The sequence below is a fragment of the Ambystoma mexicanum genome, chromosome 1q, assembly GCF_040938575.1.
Source record: "Ambystoma mexicanum isolate Mex_15411 chromosome 1q, UKY_AmexF1_1, whole genome shotgun sequence".
NCBI lineage: Eukaryota > Metazoa > Chordata > Amphibia > Caudata > Ambystomatidae > Ambystoma > Ambystoma mexicanum.
The window spans coordinates 176,531,788-176,557,532 of NC_090922.1; the positions used below are offsets into that span (position 1 = coordinate 176,531,788).

Here is a 25,745-nt window from a genome sequence, read left to right on the forward strand (position 1 = left end):
CCAGACCGCTGTGCAGTGCCAAGAACTTTTGCCAGAACCAGAGATCCAGACCCGCAGAGCAGAGAGAACCGCAGCTAAACCTGTTGACCAGATCTGTGACGAGGCCCATTCCTTCCAAAATTAGGAGTGAGTATCCAGCCAGAACTGTGCAGAACCAATCTCTTAGTTTAAAATAATCTAATTCAAACCATTTCCACCTATTTAGAACTGCATAGAAATTGTGTGTCCATTCTGTGATTTCAAACCTGTGAAAGTGTCATTTGTCATTTGAATCTTACTTTATTTCTGAGAATCTACCTCCACTAAATTGTCGGTATCTTTTGAACCGCAAGATTTAACTTTCATCTTAAAGCTAAGAACCTGGGCTTTCCAACAAGCCCAAACCCAACTTTCTACTCCTTATAGTTTTTCCATAATCGCAATCGACACACTCGGAAAAAGTGCCGCGAATTGCAATTTGACTCAATTTCTCCACCTGTAAAAAATCGCTGTCTCTTGCTTCCATTGCTGAAATTCGTTTTCAACCTGATAATCCCTCATGAATCACTGATAGTGTTGACCTGAACCAATCTTAATTAGCTATCACCTACCCTGAATCTCCTATAGGGAATTAAAATCATTTTTAGCATATTTTCACTTCATTGCAAATCACATTAAAAGTATTTCTGCATGTTTTAAAAGCATACCGGTTGCTCCAAGATTGCTAGGGGGGGAACTAGAATTTGTATTGCATTTGATTGTATTCCTGAAAACTGTGTGCTCTTCTTCCATCTCCTTATATTGCATGGGGGGAAGTGAATTGTCAAAAGAAAAAGTGAGTATTGAAACCATAAAAGTATTCTCTGCTACCTTATCCTTTCTATACTAACTCCTCACTGATTGAAAAGAGTGTGCAATTGTAACATTACCCATTGCTGATCAGCATTATATTCATGAGTGTGCTATCAAATATCATTTATTCATAAAAGTGTGATATATATATTGTTTAATTTTCAAATAAATCTTTTAATTTGCAAAACAAACCTACTTCTTGGCTCAGTGAGTTCAGGGGGATTCAAAGAGAGGGCCGTTATACAAGGGTTTATCATCCAGATCTATGAACTTGTCATAGAATTATATAAATAAGGGCTTCCCTTGGGTATCCCAGACTAGGCATTGACTTAGTTAGAGTTCTGAATTGGGTAGCTGTGGCATGCAATCTTCCCAGTCATTCTTCCTCCCTGCTAGGTGTTGTATATTCCTGGCGTTTTGCGGCCAGTCTCCCCATTCTGGGAGTGGGCGAGTGGTACTCATAAGGTGAAGGTTCCATGAAAGTTCTTTGCCACTGGGTGTTGCTTTTCTCCTCTCTTGATGAGCACACTGGGCAAGGATGAGTAGGGCGTTGCCAGGGGTCTGACTTTAGTACTCGATACCACACTCAGGCCTTTAATATGTCCTGTGTGAGTGGTTATCACCTAGAACAATCCACAGCCCTGAGAATGTAATTATCACTATTACAACTCGGAGGCAGTGTAAGACGCTCTCTCTCTCTTTTGTGTTTTTAGCATGGAAACATGTTTTGGAGCAAATGTGTTTCCAGGAAAGAACGGAAAAAGACACCCAACAAAGCTGTCATTGCAAATCGAAAGGGATCTCAAAGTATGAGCACCCTTTTCATTCCCATGGTGATCTACAGGCAGCAGAAGGGGCAGAGGAGGCGGGAGTCTGGAAGTAGCACCCAGGAAGCAGACTAAGTGAGGGTGCTGTCATTTAAAAAAAAAAAAACAGATTGGCGTCGGATGATGGGAAAGAGGCGAGGGTGAGGGCATGTGCAGCTAAGAGCTTTGTCGGAATACAGATTTATAACAGTTGATTAATCCTGTCATTCGAGCAATCTGACTCGTTTACAAAACTGTAGTTGGAAATTGTCATTTAGGTAATAACGCAAGGCCTGGTTATGGAAGTCTGCTTCCGGTGTAAATTAATTAATTATGGACAGGATCACAAGTTCGATTATTCATTGAATCTGTTTGCTTTTGATTGGTCTGTTTTATTTGGTATTGTCTTCCTATTGGTTAATTTTTATGCAATTGCATTTTAATTTGTTGCACGGCACTCTGATACACCTGTGCCTGGTCTGAGCCTTAAAAACGTGGACATTAAAATACACGTTAAATACATTTTGCAGGCTTCTCTCATATTGTGTAACATCAATAGTGAAAGTTGGAAAAACAGAACACTCTTTAGAAAAAGATACATTGCATAATGTGCATATTGCCTTACAATGTGTTGCTTTCATTTTAGGTTACTTTCTGGACATGTGGAACTGGGTGTCATTCGGCCAGGGTGAGTACCTCAGGTGGAGCTGACAGTGAAAACAAATTCTAAATTGCTAGGGGGCCACGCTCAGAGATGTGGGGGTACATGTTTGCACGTTTGGTGGTTGCACTTTGGAACTCCTTACCCTTCGACACTAGCCTCTATAAAGCACCTTCTACATGCAAGTCAAATGCTATTTATTTGAAAATGTTTAAGGTCATGTATGAAGATGTCTCCCTTTTCTAATCTGACCTCTGCCTTTTGTACGTGTATTACTTGGTTTATGGACCTGTTCTGACATTGCTTTTTAACTATTGTTGCAGCTATTGTTATGTTGCTCGTGGTTTGTTATTTTAATACATTATTTTATGTGTGTACCATGATGATGCTATGCAGGTTTGTGTGTCAGGCTTGTAACTGTTGTGATGGAGCAATGCCAATCTCCCTCCTCCTCTGCCAAGTTCTGATGGTGTGTTAGTCTCTAAGAACCATCCCTTAAAAAGATGGCGTGGGGGGAGGGAAAGCACCACCATAGAAGGCTGGAGCACTCTTGCTGGCCGCATCTCCTAGAACAAAGCTGCAGGCAGGTTAGTTGAGGAACCTTAAGTACCACAGCTCTAGAAATGCCCACTTCACCCATGCCGTGCAAAGTAGTAGGATTTCCCCAGTCTGAAGCGATAGCAGCCCGGCCTCCCCGCTTCCCACATTACTCTAGTTGCAGTGACAGTGTGTTGGAGGTTCTTATACTGCACAATATCACCACATGTGTGGTCCCTGGGCGCTCAATAACTAAGAATTTGCTCTGTTAGATTCATTTTAGAAATTGGGGTTGTCTTGAGGGGCAGAAGTTGTGAGTTTAGCACTCGAAATATTCTCAATCAAGGAAGTTTCCAAAGGTTTAGTTGTGTTATTATTGTTAATCTTTATGTACATTTTCTTGGTGTTCTTGTTGAAGCATCTAGCAAAATCGTCCAAAGAGATTGTATGGACTCAGCCTCATTGTTTTAACTGGGATTCAGACAGTGCATGAATGATGATGGAGCTCTTTCTGGCTATAACCTGTCGTGGTTAGTCGGTCGTGATAGAAACATATCTAGGAGTGTATGGTCAAATTTTAATATACTATGTTGGGCATCACCACACTAGCTTAATCTACATGGTCGTACCTGGATCTCCAGGCTTGCTGAATTTCCTTGTTCCTATTTAGCCAGGAGAATGTCCCAATTAAGGCAGCAGTTCTCTTCTGGTCTCTTGGACTGAGGACATTCTGTAACGTCTTTTATTTTTCTGCTCTTAAACCCTGAAATACTTAAACTTGCGAGACTGTCAATTTATCAACTAAGCCAAGTCTGGACTATACAAGTCATTTAGGTCATTAAGGGTCTTACAAGTCCCTTGAGAAACCAAACTACAACAACCATTCATGTTTGTTCATGCACTTGGGATATATGTTTTCATGGACTCCCATTGTAACTATGAACTGGGTCCTGAGAAAAGCGATCTGAATTTATAAGGATGAAATGTTCACTGACGTTGTATTTAGAATGTTGAAGTCACCTAGCTCTTCATGTGTCAATATAGGGAAATAAGCGTTTGATGTCAAAAATATTCAATGATATTTTTGATAATTTTTAATGTATCTTGCAAGTCATGTCTGAAATTGTGTTCTCAATATTCATGTATTTGCAAACTTTATTTTGCTCTTGTCCTATTTGATAAGTGTGTGCTGCGTTTGTGCTACCGTATCTTGCCCGCTGTATATGTTTTATTAATGTGAAGAAACCTATTATTGTTGGCAAGGCGGGAATTATCTCTGTTTATTTTGATGGGTTACCCCATTTCCTGTCCATAGAGCACTGTCGTTGTATGAGTAGGTCTACCTGTTTCAAGCCTGTATGAGGGAAGCGTGCCCTGCAGTTCGCTGTGGGGGCCTAATGAGCTATGTGCAAGCTTTATTTGGATGTTGAAGTGTGAATACTGTCGGGAACTGATCATTTTAAAACAGTACAGGGAGTGTGCTTTTTTATATGCTTAATTTCTGGAAATGCAAAGGTCCACTTATTCAGGAAGTTGACCTGTGCAGTGGGCTGTGAGCCAGAACAAGTGAGGTCTTGTCCAGGCACCTTGCATACACTAGTGTCCAAAGCACACTCCCAAGACTTTGGAAAGGACCTGTCATTAGGAAATGTCCAAAAAGTATAACACTTTTCTATCCCTATTTGAGGGATACAAATGCAGTGGGAAAGCACTTGTCTATAGCGACGCTGTTCCAACTAAAAAGAAATGCACCACAGTCAAAAATGCACCCTCTCATGCATTGTGCCATACCCTGACTGCACCTATGCCACGTAGGCTTCTGGAAATGGTTAATTTTTTTGCTCATCTCATATGCAAATTCAGGGTGTGCTTTGAAATGCACAGAAATACACAGAAATACACAGACGTAGACGCCTTGCTCACTGTTCTTAGAGAGGCACAGCTCCCCCTGATGAGGCCCAACTAGGCCGAAACACGTGTCTGGGATTGCTGTTCGTACTCTTTTTTTAGAGGAGAATTGCCTAGCATTTCATTGCTGGACTGCCCCTGGGCAGGACAAAGACTGTTATGCAGGGATATTTCGCACTTGTGAAAGGGAGAGTGAGCTAAAGACTTGGTTGAGACAGACTCTCCCGGGGGCCATCGACCCAATAACAGGTCAATGGGCCATGTTTCCATGTTTGTGCTGGTAGAGGGACTCCCAGAACCTTCTTGTTTTGCATCCTTTCATTCATGTCTAGTCCTTCTTTGATATCAGATTCCGGTTACCGTGTCACATGATGGGTGCTCTTGAATGCATCCCTTCGCTGTGCATACGTACCCCACCCATTGTCTTGCCATTCATAATCTCTAAGCCATCATTTGTTCGTACCAGACACAACCAGTTTATGCAGTTACATGGGTCTAAAAGACCTGGGCTTCGATTCCTGCAAGACAGCAATTTTCCCACCTACCGTATATGCATGGCCGAGTTTCTGACGGGGAACTGCGATTGTCCCGAAAAAAAACAATCTTTTAAACTACATTCAAATTTGTGTACATTCGTTTCCCTAGTCTGCACCAAGTATTTGTTTGTATTATCCACCTTATTATTCATTTTATGCATACACTGAAAGTGGACCCTCCCACTGCATTTCCTTCCACTGCTCAATGGTCACCCATTTTCTCCTCACAGTCTTAGTTGTCTCTCCCCATTTCAACATGCAGCCTAGCATTTTCTCTGCCCCTTTCCCCATGAAGTGAAACTGAAAGCATTTCTGCAGAAGACATTCTTCCCCATTCAGCTCTTCCCCCCATCATGTTTTATGATGGCTGCGTTCCTGAGCTCTTAATGCTCACACCAGAAACAGGAGACAGGAGCCTAGGCTCTTATCTGATCGCCACCACCACCGTTCCAACCACACACCACCCCACACCTATAGCAGGAGACATCTGTACCATTCAGTGTCTTGTAGTTTAGATTTGGCTTTTTCACTTCACTACAGCTCAATATGGAGGTAGGCATTTTCTGTCTATTGTCCTTCATAATATCTCAGCGGTGCGTGCATATGTAGAGATGGGTGGAGTCTCTACATTGGCCCACTGGTACCTTTATCTGAATAAAGTACCAATTCTGTCCTAGATTTTTGTATCTATGTATTGAGTTTGGCATTGCACAACTGTTTGTAAACTACAGTATGATGTAGTAAAGTCTCCTGAAAGGAAAAGCAATGGAAATATAACTGATAAAGGGGGTATGCACAAAAATATATGTTTTTGATTCCACAGCACTCTTGTAGAAAATAAAACATACAACGTATCTTTTTGCGCTTGCTTGGCACGATTGTTTCAGATATTTCAGATATTCTAGCACTTAAACCCAGATGCCCCATTGCCCCTACATTACAATCCTCCACTGGCTACCTGTTGAAGCAATAATTGAATTGGTAACCCTCTGCTTTATCCGCCATTGCCACCTTGGGAGAAGGGCCTCTCTACCAAAACACTGCCCTACTAGGCCCCTCAGACCCTGCAGATCCATGGCTCTCTAGAGGGTCTCAGTCAAGAAAAACAGGTTGGGGGGCAGAACTTTCCCAGCTTCAGGTGCTGCCCTCTGGAACAACCTTCCCATTGTTCTCTGAAACATAGTGAGAAAAGGCTATAAGTTCTCGGAAAATTCAGGTTAGTCTCTATCTGCAGATGGACCCCCTTATGGTCTAATGTGTTTCATCAGTACCATGCTAGTGGTCTGGGAGCGTTCTAAAAATCTATGGAATAACAAAACCCTTGAAATTCAAGGAAAAAACTTTAGTTGCAGGGACATTAAAGTGAGCAATACATGTAACAAAACCCTTGAAATTCAAAGAGACAACTTTAGTTGCACGGACGTTAAGGTGAGCAATACATTGTAGCAAAACCTTTGAAATTCAAGGAGAAAACTTTAGTTGCAGGGACGTTAAGGTGAGCAATACATTGTAACAAAACCCTTGAAATTCAAGGAGAAAACTTTAGTTGCAGGGACGTTAAGGTGAGCAATACATTGTAACAAAACCCTTGAAATTCAAGGAGAAAACTTTAGTTGCAGGGACATTAAAGTGAGCAATACATTGTAACACAACCCTTGAAATTCAAGGAAAATAGTTTAGTTGCAGGTACATTAAAGTGAGAAGTGCATTTTAACAAAACCCTTGAAATTCAAGGAAAAAACTTTAGTTGCAGCGACGTTAAGGTAAGAACTTAATGCAACAAAACCCTTGAAATTCAGCTAAAGCCACCTTAACTTCACGCCCCCTGTTGCGCAGACTATGACCACAATGATGACATCACAGATCACATCACTGATGAAATCACTAATTACATTACAATAGTAACTGGCATTAAGCATGGCCTTCAGCCATGGTCAGTGTGCATGGCCAAATATATTTTAACTCATGAATAGGTACTAGTGACGGCCTTCAGTTATGGACAGTGATCACAACTTTCACCCATGTGCACTGAATATTTTAACACTAGCAAGCTACCAGCCATAGAAGTTTGCCTTTACCAGTGGATGCAGCTTTCAACAGTGTCACTGTATATTATATAAACTGAATAGGCAGTAGCCATGGACTTTAGCACAATACTGGCCAGTGGCCACAATCTTTGACTGTGCCCACTATATATTCTAACATATAAATGGGCCACAAGTCATGGCCTTTGACCTTGATCAGTTTGTACATCTTTTGGCCATTTCCACTGTAAATTTTAAAATAATAAAATGCAATAAGCGATGGTATTCGCGTGTGCCCACTGTGTATTACACAACACTAACCAGCCACTAGCTATGGCCTTTGGTGCTGGCCAGTGACCTCAGCCTTCGTCATGGCCAAGTCCTCGGCCTAAATTGTTATTAAGGTAATCAGTGTTTTCATGAACTAACTTATAAATGATGTTATTATTGATGTAATCAGTTATATACAATGCAATTAGTGTTGTCACCAGTGATGGCGTCAGCAATGTGATCTGTAATGTCATCAGTATTCCCATACAACATGTAATTAGTGATGTCATCAGTAATGTGATCTGTGATGGCATCATTGTGGTCATAGTCTGCGCAACAGGGGGTGCGAAGTTAAGGTGGCTCTTGCTGAATTTCCAGGGTTTTGTTGCATTAGGTTCTCACTTTAACGCACACAGAGAAGTGGTAGGACAAGGACTAGGGGTCCCAGTCCCTCAGAAAGGCATTTCCAGGATCCCATCCCTTTATTACATGTTTAAATTAATACATTCTGTTGAATATGTAACTACTTATTTATTGTTGAATTATGATGTGGCTACTGCAAAGCAATCAATTTGAGGCACCCCAAAAGGGAGGTGTGGCCGGCGGGGAAGTTTGCTAGCATCAGTGGAGCATTCAGATAAGCTTCTGTTATGTAACCCAAACCCCAAGGTATAGGAGCGCTGTGCAGAGCTATCAATACATAAAACAATATCAAGGACAGAAATACAAAATATTACTCGGATAGAGGTAGATGTAATTAGGAGGTTTTGAAGCCTTTACTAAAGTTGCTCAAGTTGTACTCGAATCTCAAAGAGTGAGGAAGTTCATTGCAAGTTCTGGAACGATGGACTAAGACACTTCTACCCCCTCTATAGTTCAAGTAGAATAAAGGGTAGGTAAAAAGACTTCAGTGAGACTGAGCAAAGTAAGTGACTGTGGTGTAAAACGTCAGTCTGTCCGATAGTATGCAGCCTTACCATGAATGCACTTAAGAACCAGAGTGGCTACTTTGAATTTTAAATGTACTAAGACTGGTAGTCAGTGGAGATTTTGCATACATGATGTAATACGAGCTTGACACAGAACATGCAAGATTTTGCTAGTGTTATTATCTTGCAGTAAGTGTACTTTATGACGCAAACATTTTGGAAGACTCTTATTGAGGGAGTTACAATAGCCACGTTTCAAACCGATTATGAAAAGGTCAGAGGTTAGGTATGGTTTCTTGATTTGAGGCATCCATGATGATAAGAGGTAATATTCACCCCTGAATTAATTTAGGTAGCAAATGTAAGTGCAAATGTAACACAGTTCTAGGGAATAGAAATACAAAACATCAGTTTTAGGCCATAGGCCATGCCCACTGCCCATTTGAAAATGCTACCAGACCACTTGCCATGGCCTTCGGATTGCAGGCTTTAAGAACTCACAATGTTTTTATGCAATGCGCAGTCAGATAAAATTATTTGCCATGGAGCACACACTTTGGTTAAGCAGAGTTCTCCAAGCGGTACACCCCTTTTCGGCGCCATAACTTTGGCGTGGGTGGATTTTTCATGGGCATTCCACCACAGCGCCCATTTCAGTGCACCCTTTTCAGTGCCCTCATGCTAAATAAGATCACAGGACTGCACTGCAACAAACCTCGCCACCTCCCGTTTGCGTTGCTTTTCTTTTAATTAAATTAAATTAGTTAAATAAAAAACATACAGCCTTGACCCTTGGTCTGCCAAAGTTCGAGACCCAGCATTTAACCACTAGGGCACAATGGCTTGATACTTTGTGGGGCATAGATTTCATAGTTATCCTATAATTTAATATGTTTAATGATAAAAGTCTAGGTATGAAACTTGTGAAAATCCGAACAGCAACATCATAGTAGCATAATGGTTAAGTGCTGCGTCTTGAACTCCTTAAGGCCAGCGTTATCTGATAGCAGTGTTCAGCATAAAAGTGATTTTTTAAATTAAATTTTCCGTTTTATAATGTTGCTCAGAGACAGTGTAGTCTGCATTTTTAATATATGTGCAGTGTAAAGGGGGGTGTGTGTGTGTGTGTGTGTGTGTGTGTGTGTGTGTGTGTGTGTGTGTGTACACGTACACACACATGGTGGGAAGTTGTTTGTGAGGGATAAATCTTTTTCACGCTTAATCCATATTACAAAATGCAAAGTGCCTGCAGGTTCATGCCAATTGCGACTTCTCATGCCAAAACATCCTTGCACCGAGAGGTCCCTGCCCGAACTGGCTGCATCTAACTGGGTGCACCCAAACAGAACATGCAGCGAAACGGTCATGCCATAATGGCGTGCACCTAACTGGCCATGCCGAAATGTCCTGTCCCGTGCTCCAAGCCCCTCATTTTATGGCTGATCTCTTGGTGACTGTTGTGATACATCGCAAGACCCAAACTAACCACTTTTAAGCAGAACAGAAATGGGAAAAAATGACCTGCTGCAAGAATAACATATGCCCGGGTACTATCTTCACCCATAGCAAAAATCAAAAGCTAGCACCCATGAATATACGCACTGTACTGCTTAGCTTCAAAGTGAGGAAGGGGCCACCCCCATCAGGCTATGTTACTGTAAGTGGTCTTGTAAGTTTGGCTCATGTATTAGGCACCATGGCCTGAGGAGGCTGGTTTTTTCCTCAGTTTGAAGCTTAGCAGGGTCAGTCCTGGTTACTGCATGGATGGGAGACATGGCTCACCAGTGATTTTTCAACCCTCAATGTCACTGTAGCTGTAAAAATATCTATTTATTTTATGTATAAAACATTGCAGGCTTTGAGAACTCCCAATGTTTTTAGTTAATGCCCTGTGTGATTTATTTGCTCAGGATCACACACTTTAGTTAAGCAGCGTGCTACAAGCCCCTTGTTTTATAGCCCTCTTGGTGACTGTTGTGATACATCCCACAACCCCAACTACCCGCATTTAAGTCAGCACAGGAAAGGGTTAAAAATGAAGCTCCCTAGTAAAACTGAATGGCTTGGGGTTGCCCAGACTCTCTATAGAATGGACTACCTGACCGCCGCTTTACGCGGAGATCTCACTGATGTTGAAAGTGCCTGGTCTGAGTTCAGAGCCAAGTATGCCTTGTAAAGACAATGTGTGCAGTATATTGTTGCGATTTGTGCCAATAATGATAACAAACGAGGATTTCTGTTGTGGCGGCTCCATGTGTCATGTTATGTGTCCTGGTCGGATATCATATTTATACTCGAAGCTTTCTGGTGTTGTCTCATTGTTTAATGATTTTTCTCAATCACGCATTTGGAGATATTAGAGAGGGGGAGGAGGAGGGCGGGGGGGCGAGACTGGGTTTTGTTAATCCTATTCATTATACTGCTTAATTTTCAAGAACTACTACACATGATATACGAAGATGGTACTTGTCTTACATGCTCATTCTAATTATTTATTGAAGGATTTCGGATGTAAGTGACTGTTGAGCTTGTACAAAATCAATAAAGTTTGAATTTAAAAAAAAAAAAATGATTGGCTGCAAGAATAACTCATGCCCAGGTACTTTTGTCCCATAAAGAAAATCAAAAGCTGGCCCCATGAATATGCGCCAAGTAAGTGGTCACATTTTTTAAAGTGAAATATACTAATGTAGTTCAATTGATCTTCTCCTTAGAAGAAAGTGCGCAAGACAAAATAGCATTGGACATTTAAAAAAAGTAATGACCACCATACAAATAACCTGAGAGAGGAAATCTTTCAATAAATATGCTTGCAAAGTATAAAAGGGGCTCACCTTTTCAACTCAGCAATCTGTAGTCTAATATTCCCTGGAAAACAAAATCCCAATATGAAACAAGTGCTTGTCGTCTTGTGGGTAAGCGTCTGCACTGGTAAAATGACAACCTTAGTAAAATCCTGGTATCCAAATACTTGAGCAAGCTTACCACTTTGGTTAAGCAGCATTCTCCAAGCAATACACCCCTTTTCAGTGCCACCATTTTGGCGCGGGACAATTTGGCACGGGCATTCCACTGCAGTACCCATTTTGGTGTGCCCTTTTCAACACGAAAGCCATTCCGGCACTGTTATTTTGGAGCAAAGGATGTTTGGAAGTGGCTGACAGTGCAGCCACGTCCAAACGCCCTGATGCTAAATAAGATAACAGGACTGCACTGCAACAAACCTTGCCACCTTCCACTTGCATTGCTTTACTTTTAATTAAATTAAAATGTTTAAAAAGCCTTTAACACCTGATCTGCGAGATTTCAAGCCCAGCCTTTAACCACTAGGCTATAATTGTACATTGCTTCATTGGGCATACATTTCATACTTAACCTATAATTTAATATGTTCAATGATAAAAGGCTAGGTATGAAACTTGTGAGAATCCAAACAATAACATCATTGTAGCATAATAGTGATGTATCTCGAACTCCTTAAGGCCAAGGTTCTCTGGTAGCAGTGTTCAGCATAAATGTGATTTTTTGTCATTTCATTTTTTCTGTTTTATATAAATGCGGATGCCGTGTGTTATGAGATATTTTAAACTAAGAAAACACATGGCATTCCGGACCATGAACTATCTGCCATCCATGCAGTTACCAGGACCGACCGTGCTTAGTTTCAAAGCGAGGAAGGATCCGGCCTCCTAAGGCCATGTTTCTCTAAGTGTTCTTCTAAGGTGGGGGCATATATTAGGCAACATGGCCTTAGTAGGCTGACCCCTTCCTCACCTTGAGGCTAAGCAGAGTTTGTCCCAATTACTGCAGGGATGGGAAACCCACAGTTGCTGTCTAAATACAATTCTTTTTTATTATTGACTGGGAGACTACAAATACCAGAATGCAATTCAGCAAAAGGTAAAACATTGTCTCTGAGTGCAAAACCTTCAAGGACTGAAAGTAGCACAATTTAAACAATTCAGAGGCCCATTCGGTCACCCAATCATGCAGTAACCAGGACCAACCCTGCTTAGCTTCAAAGCAAGAAAGGGGCCAGCCCATTCCTTTAAGTGGTCTTGTAAGTTTGGCTTATTTATCAGGTAACATGGCCTGATGAGGCTGGCCCTTTGCTCATTTTGAAGATAAGCAGATTCTGTCTTGGTTACTGCATGAATGGGAGATTTGGATATCAATTTACCCTTGATATCACTAGAAATCTAAACATATCTTTAAAACGGTTATCTGTAGTTCTTTGTAACCAATGTAGCAGCAAATATCTAGGGGAAAAAGAATGTTTCCCTGCTCCCCCACCCACCTCCCCTGCCCTCTCCCTTTCACCCAGAGCACACTGCTTCTGCGAGGCAATTTTATTTCAGATGGCTATAGCTGAGGCTTCAGAAAGCTTTGTGTTGCAAACTCAGTCCCTGCACCCCTCCAACACATTTCACTCAGTGCTTTCTAGCCATCCACCCACCTCTACCCTGATGGCATTTGTTTTTTTTGACCTGCAAATAGCTTTTTACTGTGTTTCATTTTCCCATAACTGTCATGACCCTTGCCTCTGACCCTCACTGGCAAGTCAGCCTTCCAGTTAGGGCCAGGTCAAAGGCCTTAAAACCTCATCCAAAACTCTTAGAGTCAGTCCTGGCGCCTTTGGCGCCAGGTCATAACCATCTTGAAGACCAACATTAGAATGGCACTATTTACTTGGGACTATTTAACTTGGGGGGGTTCAGCCAACATGGAGGCATACACATAGCTCAGTTACAAGGAACTGAGCTATGCGGTCTAGTCTTTTGGGTGTGGCAGGCCTGGGACTACTTTACCTGGACTACTTTGGGTGTGGCAGGCCTGGGACTATTTTACCTGGACTACTTTACCTGAGACGATTTAAACCACACCCAAACAGCCAAATATTCTTTGCGTTATTCTGCTGTGGGCAGCGCAACGCTCACTGTGTCCAGTTCTTTGATGCCAGCTTTACTGAAACCAAGGACCTGCAGAGAGAGAAAGAACACTGTGAAACTTACCTGGAACAGTATCCTGTCTTCAATCCATCGTTGACTTTAGTTCCACTCACCTGAAGGTACGAAATCCATGATCCGGCACCGCAAGCATCCTGGAATACCATAGCGTGGAAAGAGGAGAAAGAAAGACAGCATTAGTACGCGTTTACTCACGTTTCCTCCCGAATGAAGAAAGCCACACAAGTCTTACCTGGGTAGTCACCTCCTGGTCAGTATCATTGCTGGAACATTACGTCGCTTGGCGAGGAACATCGCAACCTGCAAGGAGAGAAAAGACACAGATTAGCAATATAAAAGGTGAAACAGCGCAGCGCATCGCGCATTACTCACCGGACAGCATTGCGCACACCGCGCTTTCGCCTACCGGCCCATGCTCATCTTCAAACTGCATGACAACACCAAAATAGCTTTCCATACCTAAAAGGAAAGAAGCAAGACATTCGAACTAAGAGGAACATAAGAACTGCATATAAAGACTGTAAAGCAGCAAACCTACGGAGTCGCAGCAGGCCTGGATTCCCACAGGGGGGCTTGCACCAGTGAAGAAACTTGGTTGCTGCTTGCCCCCCACATCTACGCGCCCCTGCCATGAGGAGTAGGATGGAGAATCCACCTTTTACAATATTAAGGTGAGGAGAAGGCCCAAGGGGGTGGAAGGGGTTGAGGCCAAGGGAGGTGGGAAAACATAAAGACAATCTGGTATTGAATCCAGCTCTCCTATATTGCAGACCCATCTTTAACCAGAGGCCTTAGCAAGGGACCAGGAAAGGGTTCGAGAGTGCAAATCATCCAACCAGGGCTGGGTGGCATCCCCGTGGATACAGGTGAGTGTAACAATAACCTTGTCTATAGCCGCGAATATCTCTCGCATCGAGAGAAAAACAAGATGGCAGTTGTTTCATTTCTGAAAACCATGATCCTGCAATGGACCAGGGGAGATATAACTATAATTTTTGGGAAAGGGGCACCCCCTTCTCTGTCAGATTTCAAAATAACTACGGCACGGAATAACCCCAAACCATGTATGGATCATGGATCAAATCCGCCCAGCGGTTTAGGCTGTACGCTTTGACATAAATTGACCTTTTTTGGCTATGGGAAAATAAATGGGAAGTAGGGCGCACTTATTTGTAAGCTTAATAACTTTTAAATTGTTTAACAAATCTTTATGAAACTTTGCAGTCCGGGGGGCCCGCAGACTATGAACCACTTTCGGAATTTCGGCCAAATCCGTTACTCAAATCAAAAGGCGACCACCGTCCTATAATATATGTATATTTATATACATATATATATGTATATTACACAGCCCGCAGTAGTGGCAGTACAGTTATGGTTAAGTTGCTAAACCCATAGGAAGACCACTTTTCATTCCCTGGAGGAATCGTCAGCAAACTTTACAAAAAAAGTATATGGCCAGCTCTGAATTTTTTCACCAAGTTGGGTGAGGTTTTGTGCAGGGGGTCAAAGTTATAGGGGGGGTCCCACATTTTTTTTTCCTTAGACTGAATGGGCGAAAACTTTGCGCATTGCTACAGGCGAACGGCTGGGCGGATTTTCACAGAATTTGCAGCAAGAGTGTGGGCTTGGCTCTAATCCAGCCAACACTTTTGTTGCAAAGAACTGAAATGTATGTCTCAAAAAATGAGTGATATCTGGGTTCCGCTCCGCGGACCCATTTCCCTGTTCGCTCCGCGGACCAAGGCCTCATTGGCTACCAGTACGGCGTGATGTCGGCGAACAATGGACACAGCGGGTGGTTGACTGGAGGGTGAGCATGCTGTGTGTCAAAGTTTTTTTTGGGAAACGTCGCTATGGTGTATCAGAGGATAGTGTTGTGGTGTGTGTGCCAAGGCTCTAAGCCATTGTGTGCATGGCTGGCCCTCATGTACGTAGCAGTGTGCAGACTAAAAATAGTCATATCTGTCTCCGCTCCAGGGTCCCATTTCCCTGTTTGCTGTGCCATCAAAATTTTGATTGCAAAGCAGTGTGCAGTGACGTGAAGTGTGTCAACAGTATTCCATATCGCCGGTATGTTGCATCAGAGGACAATGCGGTGGTGAAAGGGCCAGAAAAACATACTATACTGCATCTGGTGGTGGAAAGAAGAGATCCAAAGGATGGGGGAGTGAGAAGTGCTTTATGTGATAAATCTCATAAGAAGACAGTGGTGTGCCAGCGGTATCCATGCATACTTCGCCAATTCATGGTTACCTCAACAGGCAACAATCTTGTGTGGTAATTGCAGGCATCCTTCGTTATGGCATGGCAGATGCAGCAGTGATGTATTTCTGTGATGACTGGTGGCAGGCATATTTGCAGAAGGGGAGTGCATTCCACAAGATATGAACATTTAAAAATAGCGTGTACTGTGCTGTTCTGTGTGTATTAAGTCTGTAGCCTCTTCGATGCATGGCTGCAGCTGTTGCACAGAAAAGTATGTCGACTGGTTGACAAGGTATGTCGACTGGTTGGAAGTAGGTGCCTCATTGTCACTTTGTGTGTGTGGTTTGGCTGCATTGCACACATTGTTGGTTGAATAGAACATCCTACAGTTGTCGGTACATGAGTTTAGATGCTGCAGTGACCAGTCGTGCAGTATGTCCACTGGGTGCACTAATGGAATAGTGTACATATGGAAGAGGTTACGGTGCAACTGGTTCTTATATGTGCTTGAGTAGCATTGCTTCTATGCACATACTAGAGTGTTGGGAGCAGGACCAATGTTGTGAAGATTGTGTTGTTTGGTTGGCATGATTACAATGTTTTGTGATTGGAAGTGGGTAGCGGTGCCAAACACTATGATATGTTTCTGTATTACGGTAAGTGGAACACGTGTGCTTGCACCGCTTCTTTATGTTGCGGCGGTTGGGTAGAAGTGCTGGTGCCTATGTTGCCTTTGTGAATTCAGGCACATGCCTACATTTTTGCCTTCATGGTGCAGTTATGTTGTGGTGGGTGTGGGCGTAGGCCGTTGGCCATGCACCCAACAGCCTAGGCCTTCAACACAGCCACCACCACATAATGCAGCCATGCAGTTGTGACTCTGCATGCATTTGAAGTTGGTGAGTTTCATACAATGGTGCCAAGGACATTGTAAACTTGGTAGAACAGCAGAAGTGAGCTGGTATGCGTACATTAGCATATGGTGTACATCATTGCTCCTGTTGCACAATAGGCAGCCACATGTCACCATTTGCGTTTGCTATGGTTAGGCCCTTATAAGATCCTTGCTTGAGGAAGTGTTTTAACACATTGCACCATGAAACAAAGTCTTCAGCATCAGAAAGTTGCAATATGCAGAATGTACACAGCCACTCACATACCGTTCAGCACAGGCAACGCAATGTCATGGAGCCATGCATGTAAAGATGTGGCCAGGGTGAAAGTTGGCAGGCACAATTGTAGATGGGGAGTGCATTACACATGACATGAGGAGTAAAACATGGGATCTACTAGGGTGTGCTGTGTGTAGTGAGCCCCTAGCGATCAGTGATGGTACAGCAATGGCAGAAGGGGAGTACAATAGAAACCACATGAAACTTGAACCGTACAATGCAGTACGGTGTGTTCCGTGTGCTAAGCCCGTAGCCCCTTCGATGAATGGGTGGACACCTTGCACCGACAAGTATGTGCCCTGGGGTGAAGTAGGTTTCACATTGTTGCCTGGTTTGTGATAATTGAATACAATGTTGGCTTCCTGGTTGTGGGGTTTGGTTGCACATCGTATAGTGTTTCGTCCATTCCTGGACCTGATGGAGTGACAACTCCTTCATTGTGTTCTGTGGGTGCAGTGGTGAAGTACTGGATGCTTAAGAGTGGCTAGGGGTGAACTGCATGTACCTGGCCACTTGTTCACCTGCATGACTCTGTTATGTTGTGCTGGGTGTATGGCAAAAGGCCATAGGCCGTAGGCCAGGCACCGAAGAGCCTAAGCCTGCACCATAGCCACATCCCTATTAAGCAGACAACCAGCTTTTAGTATGCATGTCTCCGATGGTGGTGACATTCAAAAAATGGTTCTGCAGAACATTGTAGACATGATAGAACAGCACAAGTGAACTGATATGCGTACAGTACCATATGGTGTAGATTATTGCACCACCTTGCGCATTAGGGAGCCACATGTCGCCATTTGTGTTTGGTATGGGTTGCCCTTTACACCACCCAACCTATGTTACGTTTGTGGATTGTGGTAGGTGACAAATGTTCCCATTCATGAGGCCATTATGTTGTGCTGGGTTTGGGTAAGGCCTAGACTATTGGCTACATGACTAAAGGCCGTAGGCCGTTGGCCATGCACCCAAGAGCCTATCCCTTGACGACAGCCAGCACACCATAATGCCGCCATGCAGAGTTGCCTCTGCATCTCTCCGAGGATGGTGACCTTTGAATAATGGGTGTGGAGAGCATTTTACACTTGGTGGAACAACCAAAGTGAGGTGATATGCGTTCATTAGCACATGGTGTAGGTCATTGCATGTGTTGCACATTAGGGAGCCATATGTTAGCATTTCCGTTTGCTATGGGATGCCTTTACAAAACCCTTGCTTGAGGAAGTGTTCTTACATCGCCATGAAAGGAAGTCATCAGCATCAGAAAGTTGCAATATGGGCAATGTACACTGCCACTCACATACCGTTCAGCACAGCCAATACAGCGTCATGGAGCCATGCATACAAAGATGTGGCCAGGGTGAAAGTTGGCAGGCGCATTTGCAGATGGGGAGTGCATTATACATTACATGAGGAGTAAAACATGGAGTCCACTAGGGTGTGCTGTGTGTGGTGAGGCCCCAGCATCTTGGATGCATGGCTGGAGGCCTTACACGAACAGCTATGTGGGTTGCTTGTAACTACTCTTCAGATTGTTGCGTTTCGTGTGTGGTTTGTGAGTTGTGCATGCATTGGTGATTCCATGGGTGTGCTCATTGTTAGCAGATGGTACATTTTCCAGTACATGGTGGGAGCTTATGGAGTGAACAGTTCTGCAGTGTGTCTAATGAGTGCTGTGGTGAGAAAGTGCGTGTGTACCAGTGCATAGGGTTCACCTGCATAGTGTATGTGCTTGGGTAGTGTGCATTGCCCAGAATACTAACTACTGTACTGCACTTTGAAGTATTGTATATTTGCAGTTGGTGGAGTGCTGGGAGGAAAAACATTATTGCTACCTGCATTTAGTGGTGCCGCTCTGGGTGAATATGGAGGCTGAAAGCATGGATAGGTTTGGAGAACTGTTACCTGGAGGTGCTTTCACATGACAAGACCTGTACTGTGAGTGTGTAACGGTATGTCTGCAGTGCTGTACAGAAATGATAGTGGTCGATGCGGAGGTCTTGGATGTGATTGCTACATGCATGTGTGACTATTTAATACTACCTAATGTAGGATTGTTGCAAATAGAATAGTCGAAACGGAAGAAGGAGATGCTCCGGTTTAGTGGGGTGTAGCCCTCGCTGTAGCTCGGAAGGCGCACGTGGTACATTCTGCCCTTCTGAGCATGTGCCTTTTTTTGCAAATGGAACTGTGGGGATTATCCAATGAGGTGTCGAGGGTGTGGTTCACAGGAAGAGGCAGTGATATATTTCCCCAAACTTCGATGCAGTGAGGTTGGCAGAGATGGACAGACACTGAGTGCTGATCATGGGTGATTCTAACTCCTTCAACCACAGGGGGTGCAAAGACATGTTCTTCCAGCACCTCTTTGGCATCTGAGACAAAGATTAAAAATTGTTGGGGCGAACAAGCACCCCTGTCGCAGACCATTGGGCGCATCAATAGGGATAGAGAGACAGCCCTGGTTATTTAAATGAACCTGTAATTTTGACCCCTCGTGTAGAGTTATAAGAATAGAGAGAAGGGCTGGAGGCATTCCCAAATGATTTAACTTGCCCCACAATGTTGATCTATCCACCTTGTCAAAAGCCATTGACAAGTCAATGGAGGCTATATATATGGATGCTGCTTCCTTCTTCCAAGCTTTGCCCTGCAAGATGTTGATCAATAAGCCACCAGCATCCGTCCCAACATTCTTCCTAAACCTAAATTGAAGTCTAGAAAGAATGTTAGTTTTTTTATCCAGCACTGTATGTGACTCAAAATTATCCCAGAGAAAATGTTGAACTCTGCATCCAATAGGGCGATCGGCCTGTAGTTCAACAGACAAGACCGATCACCCTTCTTGTATACAGGGACAACATATGAGGATAGGATAGCTCAGGAGGATAGCTCAGGGGCAATGTGCTCACCTTGGAAGCAAGACGACACAGAGCAGCACAGGTTTGATCCCAGAGTCCGTGCTTAAAAACCTCTGGGTATCAAGCGCGTTATAAATAACCTATCATATGAGGTATGCCAAGAGGAAGGTATAGCGTGGGTCATAAGAATGTAATGAAACAGAACGTACAATATTTTGGACCACAATTGTTTGTTATGTTTGAAAATAACATTTGCGAGACCATTAGGACCTGCAGCCCTAGACATAGATGCCTTATCTATCAATACTTCAAAATCCTCCTGTAGTATATTGACCCTCCATTCGGTCTCACGCATACAGACAGAAGAGGTCTGGGCACACAAACCAGATTGATACAGGTTCCCAAAGTGACCAATCCACTGTTGCTCAGAAATAGTTGAGGAGAGGGCCTCGTTATTCACAATCAGTTTCTCATTCACTACAGACCAGAAGGATCTTGATGTATTATCCTTCAGAGCACACAAAATAATGTCACTGTCTGTCTGAAACAATTGAGCGCTTTGCTCCTTTATCTTATTTTTCCAGCGAGTGCTGATCTTCTTTTTTTAATGCCATTTTCTCACTCCACAAGAGATCACATTTAGCTAACAATCTTAATTCCTTGGATCTCTTATTCTTATATGCTCTGATGGTAGCATCATAGCTATGGGAATGTTTATGCCTGACCATGATCTGCTTAGTTGCAGTTGTAGAATGCGTAATTAAGTTTCCAACACAGTAAGAAAAGACGTCTTTGGTGTATAGTAAATGTTTTTTCCCATAGGAAGAGGAGTTAAAATCCGATAGGAAAGCAGAATTTGTCTTCTCCACATTATCCCTATGCCAGACAATCCTGGTTTTTGCCATATTTGTTTGTAGGTTTCCTGAACAGCACTGGGCAGTAGAAGTGCCCAAGGAACCTGATATATTCCGATGTAATATCACTACATTCCACCTGCAGTAGCTTAAATTCCTTAACCTTTGCCATCAGTGGTTCAGGAACAAAAATATGATCAATAGAGCTAGTTTGATCCCCTCTAAACCAGGTGGTGTATTCCTCATTCTTGTTTAGGAGTCCCCTAACATTGAAGAGACCCCAGGAACCTAGAAAGTGCCCCCAAAGATTCCGTGCAGTTCCTTCTTACTGATATGGGCAGCAGTAATACCCCCAGTGCTTCCCTTACAACAAGAGGTATCAGTGGGAATTTCTGCATTAAAGTCTCCCGCAATTAGGATCATCATATTCCCGGAGAATTCTTGACACTCCAGCATGTAATCCCCAATTTTAATAATTCTTCTTCAATATGTAGTTTCAAACTCCAATAGATGTTCACAATTAGAAGATTACATTGACCAATAATCACATGACATTCAAGCCAAATCAAAAGTATTCAGCACCAATCTTGAATCCTTAGCCTTTTTATAATTATGGGACTCATACTGATTGCGACTGCAATAAGTAAACCTCCTGAGGGGCGCCCTATCGGGCCCTTTTTGGCTAGAATGGAGTGCACAATGAAACCATCCAAAATATGATGGCAGGTGAACCATGTCTCCAGTAAGCATATAATGGAGCAACCTTTAAGGATGGTACAAATATCAGGTGAGTTCTTCAAGAACCAATTTCCCCATGAGTTCCAGCTTACAAAAGACAAGTTTAATGGGCTATTACCTATTGGGCTTCAAGCCCTGTAGTTGCGAGATGGAGTCCCGCAATGTTAATGCCAGCCATCTAAGGTTGGGCTCAGCAAAACTACTGCCGTGTTAATTACAGAGTTCTGGGACGGAGTCTCCCCTTCGTTTGTGCACCTCCCCACCTGTGTATTGGAGCCATTATCCATTCGCACCTTTTCAAGATCATAACCAAACTTGTGAAGTGTACCAATTTCTTTTGAAACTGCTTCAGCAAATATACAAGAAAAAAACAACCCTTACAAAATCAGATCTTGTAGGGTGAACAAAGTCAATTAGTTTAATGTCACCCGTAGTAATGAGAGATATGCTGGGAATTTCCCAAAACAGTGCCAAAAGAGTTGGTCTGTTTAGAAACACAGGACCTACATTATTGAAAAGATAATGCAACAGTATGCTAGGTGATTTGGGGAAGCAAAAAGGCTGAAGGTGGATCCCTTCCATCCGCAGGCCTTGTAAGTCATTTTCCTTGTATCTGCATTGTGCATACCGAGGGTGCATGGCCTTGCTGGTTCCTCTGAGGCACGTTCCCAGGGCTTGCCTCAATTTTATTTCCTTCCCGCAAGCATGCCGCAAGTCTTTCCTCACTGCTCTGTGATAACTTGGGCCGATTGGCTCCTGTCAATAGTATGTGTCATTTAGCTCCATTGCTCCCACGGAGAAGTAGCAGAAAGACACAGCTCAAGCGACTCTTCTGCAAGACTTCACGCCAAAGTCCGGCCCATCTGTGCCCATCCGTGCTACAGACGGGCTTTGGGCATTTGCCAGTTTGGCATCTGTCACTCAATATTGCAATAAGGACTTGCTGTTGGTTGCCCAGCCAGACCCGGTATTCCCCACTGGTTGGACTATTCCTGCTGGGGCTGACGCTGGTCGACCTTCGGGCCGTTATCAATAGTCAGTTGTATCCATTTCAATGCTCGTTCACTGGCGGATCGCCTGGTCTCCTCTTTGTCGGATCTTAACCTTCTGCAGCTGGTGACTGGCCCAACACATTCTCATGGCAATACATTGGACCTTATATTTGCCCCACTTACCCAGGTCCGCCTATTTCCGTTTCTATCTGTCATATGGTCGGACCATGTGGTCATTCCTTTTACGTTCAAAACTCAACCTCTCTCTATCACTCCTGTTCTCCTTCGGCCCCCTTCATGGCGTTGGCTAAATGTCCCAATAGGGACATTTCTACCAACATTACTGGCTTTTTTGCCCCTGGTATTTCACCTGATCTTGCTTCTTTTTCTATGGTTCTTACATCCGCAGCTGATCTCTTGGCCACCCTGAAGCCTGCTAAACATCAGGGTTGTCTCTTGAAGCCTTGGTTCTCCCATAAGCTTGCTGCTCTCCAGCGGCTTCAGAGACAGGCAGAGCGCAAATGCATATTTTCTATTGCGCCCTGGCCCACCTCGCTTTGCGTAAGGCTCCAGCTGCCTGCCAAAGTGCCATCACAGATGCTAAGCGCACTTATTATACTTTTTGGGTCTAATCGGCTGTAAATTCTCCTCAGGAATTGTTTAAGTTTGTTCAGTCGTTATATTCTGTGCCCCATTCCAATCCGGTTCTTCCGTCCCAAGGATTATGTGATTCTCTTTCTTGTTTCTTTCACGACTTGATTGCGGCTATTCGTCAGAAGATCTCTTGATCAGGTACTTTGCCTGCTCATATGGCTGACATCTTGTCCCTTCCGCGCTCTGCCCTCGTCTAGGTCACATTTCCTGTTTTTGAGGATGCAGACATTATCGCAGGCAACAAGGGTTAGAAATCTGCGTCTCCAGTGGATTCTATTTGGCTTGAAATTGTTAAAGAGATGATCTCTTCCATTTCAGCTTCTGTGTCTGCTGTTGTTAATACCTCCTTTACTAACAGTCTGGCTCTTCCTGTGCTTAAAGATTCATTGGTCATTCCTTTTCTTAAAAAACCTAATCTGGATCCTTTGCTTCTCTCAAATTTTCATCCTATTTCTTTTTCTTTCGTTCCCTACGAAATTACACGAGTTACTGGTCACCCCTCTTCTGTATTCTTTTTGGAAGGACACAGGATTTCTTGTTTATTTCCAGTCAGGCTTTCGGCCCAGTCGGGGCACCAAATCTGTGCTAGTATCCGCCGTTGATGACTTGGTCCAGATTGTGGATCACGGCGGTGTCAGAGCGTTGATATTATTCGATCTCTCTTCTGCATTCGACACAATCAATCATTCCATCTTTATCAACATGTTGTCTTCTGTGGGTATCGGTGGCTCGGTCCTTGAATGGTTCCGCTCTTTCCTTGCTGATCTTCTCAGTCACAATATCTTTGTCCTTTTGTTCTCCTCTCCTATGCCATCACATGTGGTGTTCCTCAAGGTTCGGCATGCTCTCCTTTTCTTTTTAATGTTTATATTCAGACTTTTGTTAAATGTGTTCACTCTTTTGGGTTTTGGTGCTATTCTTACATGGATGACACTCTGATTCTGGAATCTGATTCTGTTCTCTGGTCAGAAGATTTCTGGCCCCCGGAGCTCTGCCTTTTGCCCATTCTGGTCTCGGTTGTGTGAGGGGACAGAAATGCGAGGCCGACAACTGTTTGATGATTGTTAAAAACATGCCAGTCAAAATTATATTAAAATGCCTCGCTATTCCTACTCTAGTGAGGATGTCCTGGGTTAACAAAACTAAAGGGAACCACTGTAACATAAGATGTCTTGCCCTCACACTAAACATCAAATACAAAAGAAAAAATATGGCAATTCAATTATCAACAACAATGATATTCACAGTTTCTTGATAACTTTTATGCACACTGGGTTAGTGCCTTCCCCAGTATTCAAGGTGTATTCAACTTCAATGCTATTCCAAATTTAGGAAATCAACATAATTAGCAAAGTCTCAATTCAGTTCTTAAAAGTTCAATGTCAAGGTAAAGTTTTCTTAACCGAAGTTTCAACAACAATATAGTTATTTTCCTTTGTGAAATAAAGAATTTCCACTTCCTCAGAATAGCATCTATGTTGTTCCCAGCCACAATGCTTTGCCACCACTTTCAATTATCCAAAAGTATGAGAATTATCCAAAAAGACTTTGTACATTTACAAAAGGAATACAACTTCTATAAATGTTAGTGAAACACAAGTCTTGGTTAAGAGTTATTATGTCTTCATTCACAAGATTAGGATTCACAATAGGTATAATTGTCACTGTGTTGCTGCTTCTACTTCAACTACTTCACTTCTACTTGAGTTTACCATGAGGACATTCTCCTTTGCCTCATAGCATTCCAATGCATTTGTACCACTGAAGTCTTGCATCTACTGCCAACCAGATATACCACCACAGTTTGAGCATTTTGTGTTTCAAGACAGGTTCTGACAAGATTCAATTTAAGGCACTGCAACCCCTTCAAATAGGCAAGGCACTCTTCCTCTAAATATCTCTCTTCAAAAGAGGCAGCCTCTTTGCCTCTCTTGTCTGTCTGCAACTACGACAACTCCAGTATTTTCTAATTTATCACAGTTTTCAGGTAGGACAAGATTAACTTTCAGGGACTTCAGCTCCTTCCAATAGACAAGGCACACTTCCTCTAAACAGAGGGGCAGCCTCTTTGTTTGTCTTGTCTGCCTGCCACAACAACAACCCAAAATTGCCTTTAGGACCCGCTTCTCTCCTTTTCCAACAGTCTTTGGCAATATAGGTTGTATCAACTTCCAAACAATATTTATAGGCAACAAGATTTCCCTTCCCCAACTTGGCCTTGACCTCTTTGCCTACTGTGAGCCAATGAATTACCCAGAAGCCTTGGCGCCACTCTCTTGGCTTCAGATAATGTTTGCACATTTGTAACTAAGGCAATGTTGAACTTCTATTGGGCACAGAGTAATAGTTATACTGTTTTCCGGCTTTGAGAAAGGCTGCTTTCCATCTTAATGAGGGAACACTCTTAACTTGGGTAATGCTTGTACTCTCTCCAACTGTAGTTACAATGTTTAAACATGTAACTTATTTTAGGAACAAATACTGTTCGCGAGAATAAAGAAGTAAAGTTCACTCTTCACTTGGAAAACAAAATTAGGTGCACGCAAACCACTTCTTCTCAAGTCTTACAAGGTTTAAGTGAACAGCAATGCTTTCCGCAACATTTGTTCTGCTTAATAAGAGACGCATGACCACTTCTTCATAGCATAAGGGTTTCACAATGGCTTTCAGCAGTGTTTGCGTCTAAGCGAGTAAAAGAAATACTTCTGATCACATGTGAAGGGTATTTTCAATTGTTTCCTTCTTAGATACTTCAACAAACAACTTCCACTCACTTCTGCTTCTACGCAAGTTAACATTT

At 43.0% G+C, this 25,745-nt stretch overlaps 1 protein-coding gene across 13 annotated transcripts in view; it reads left to right on the top strand.

Moving 5' to 3' along the window:
- LOC138526227 (T-cell-interacting, activating receptor on myeloid cells protein 1-like) overlaps positions 1 to 25,745 on the top strand; it is a 733,986-nt gene that overhangs the window by 289,978 nt on the left and 418,263 nt on the right. For all 13 annotated transcript variants that reach the window (XM_069636718.1, XM_069636712.1, XM_069636798.1 and 10 more), the window contains one exon: positions 2,284 to 2,325. In XM_069636718.1, the coding sequence (XP_069492819.1) occupies positions 2,284 to 2,325 (42 nt within the window). The remainder of the gene's footprint in view (positions 1 to 2,283; positions 2,326 to 25,745) is intronic.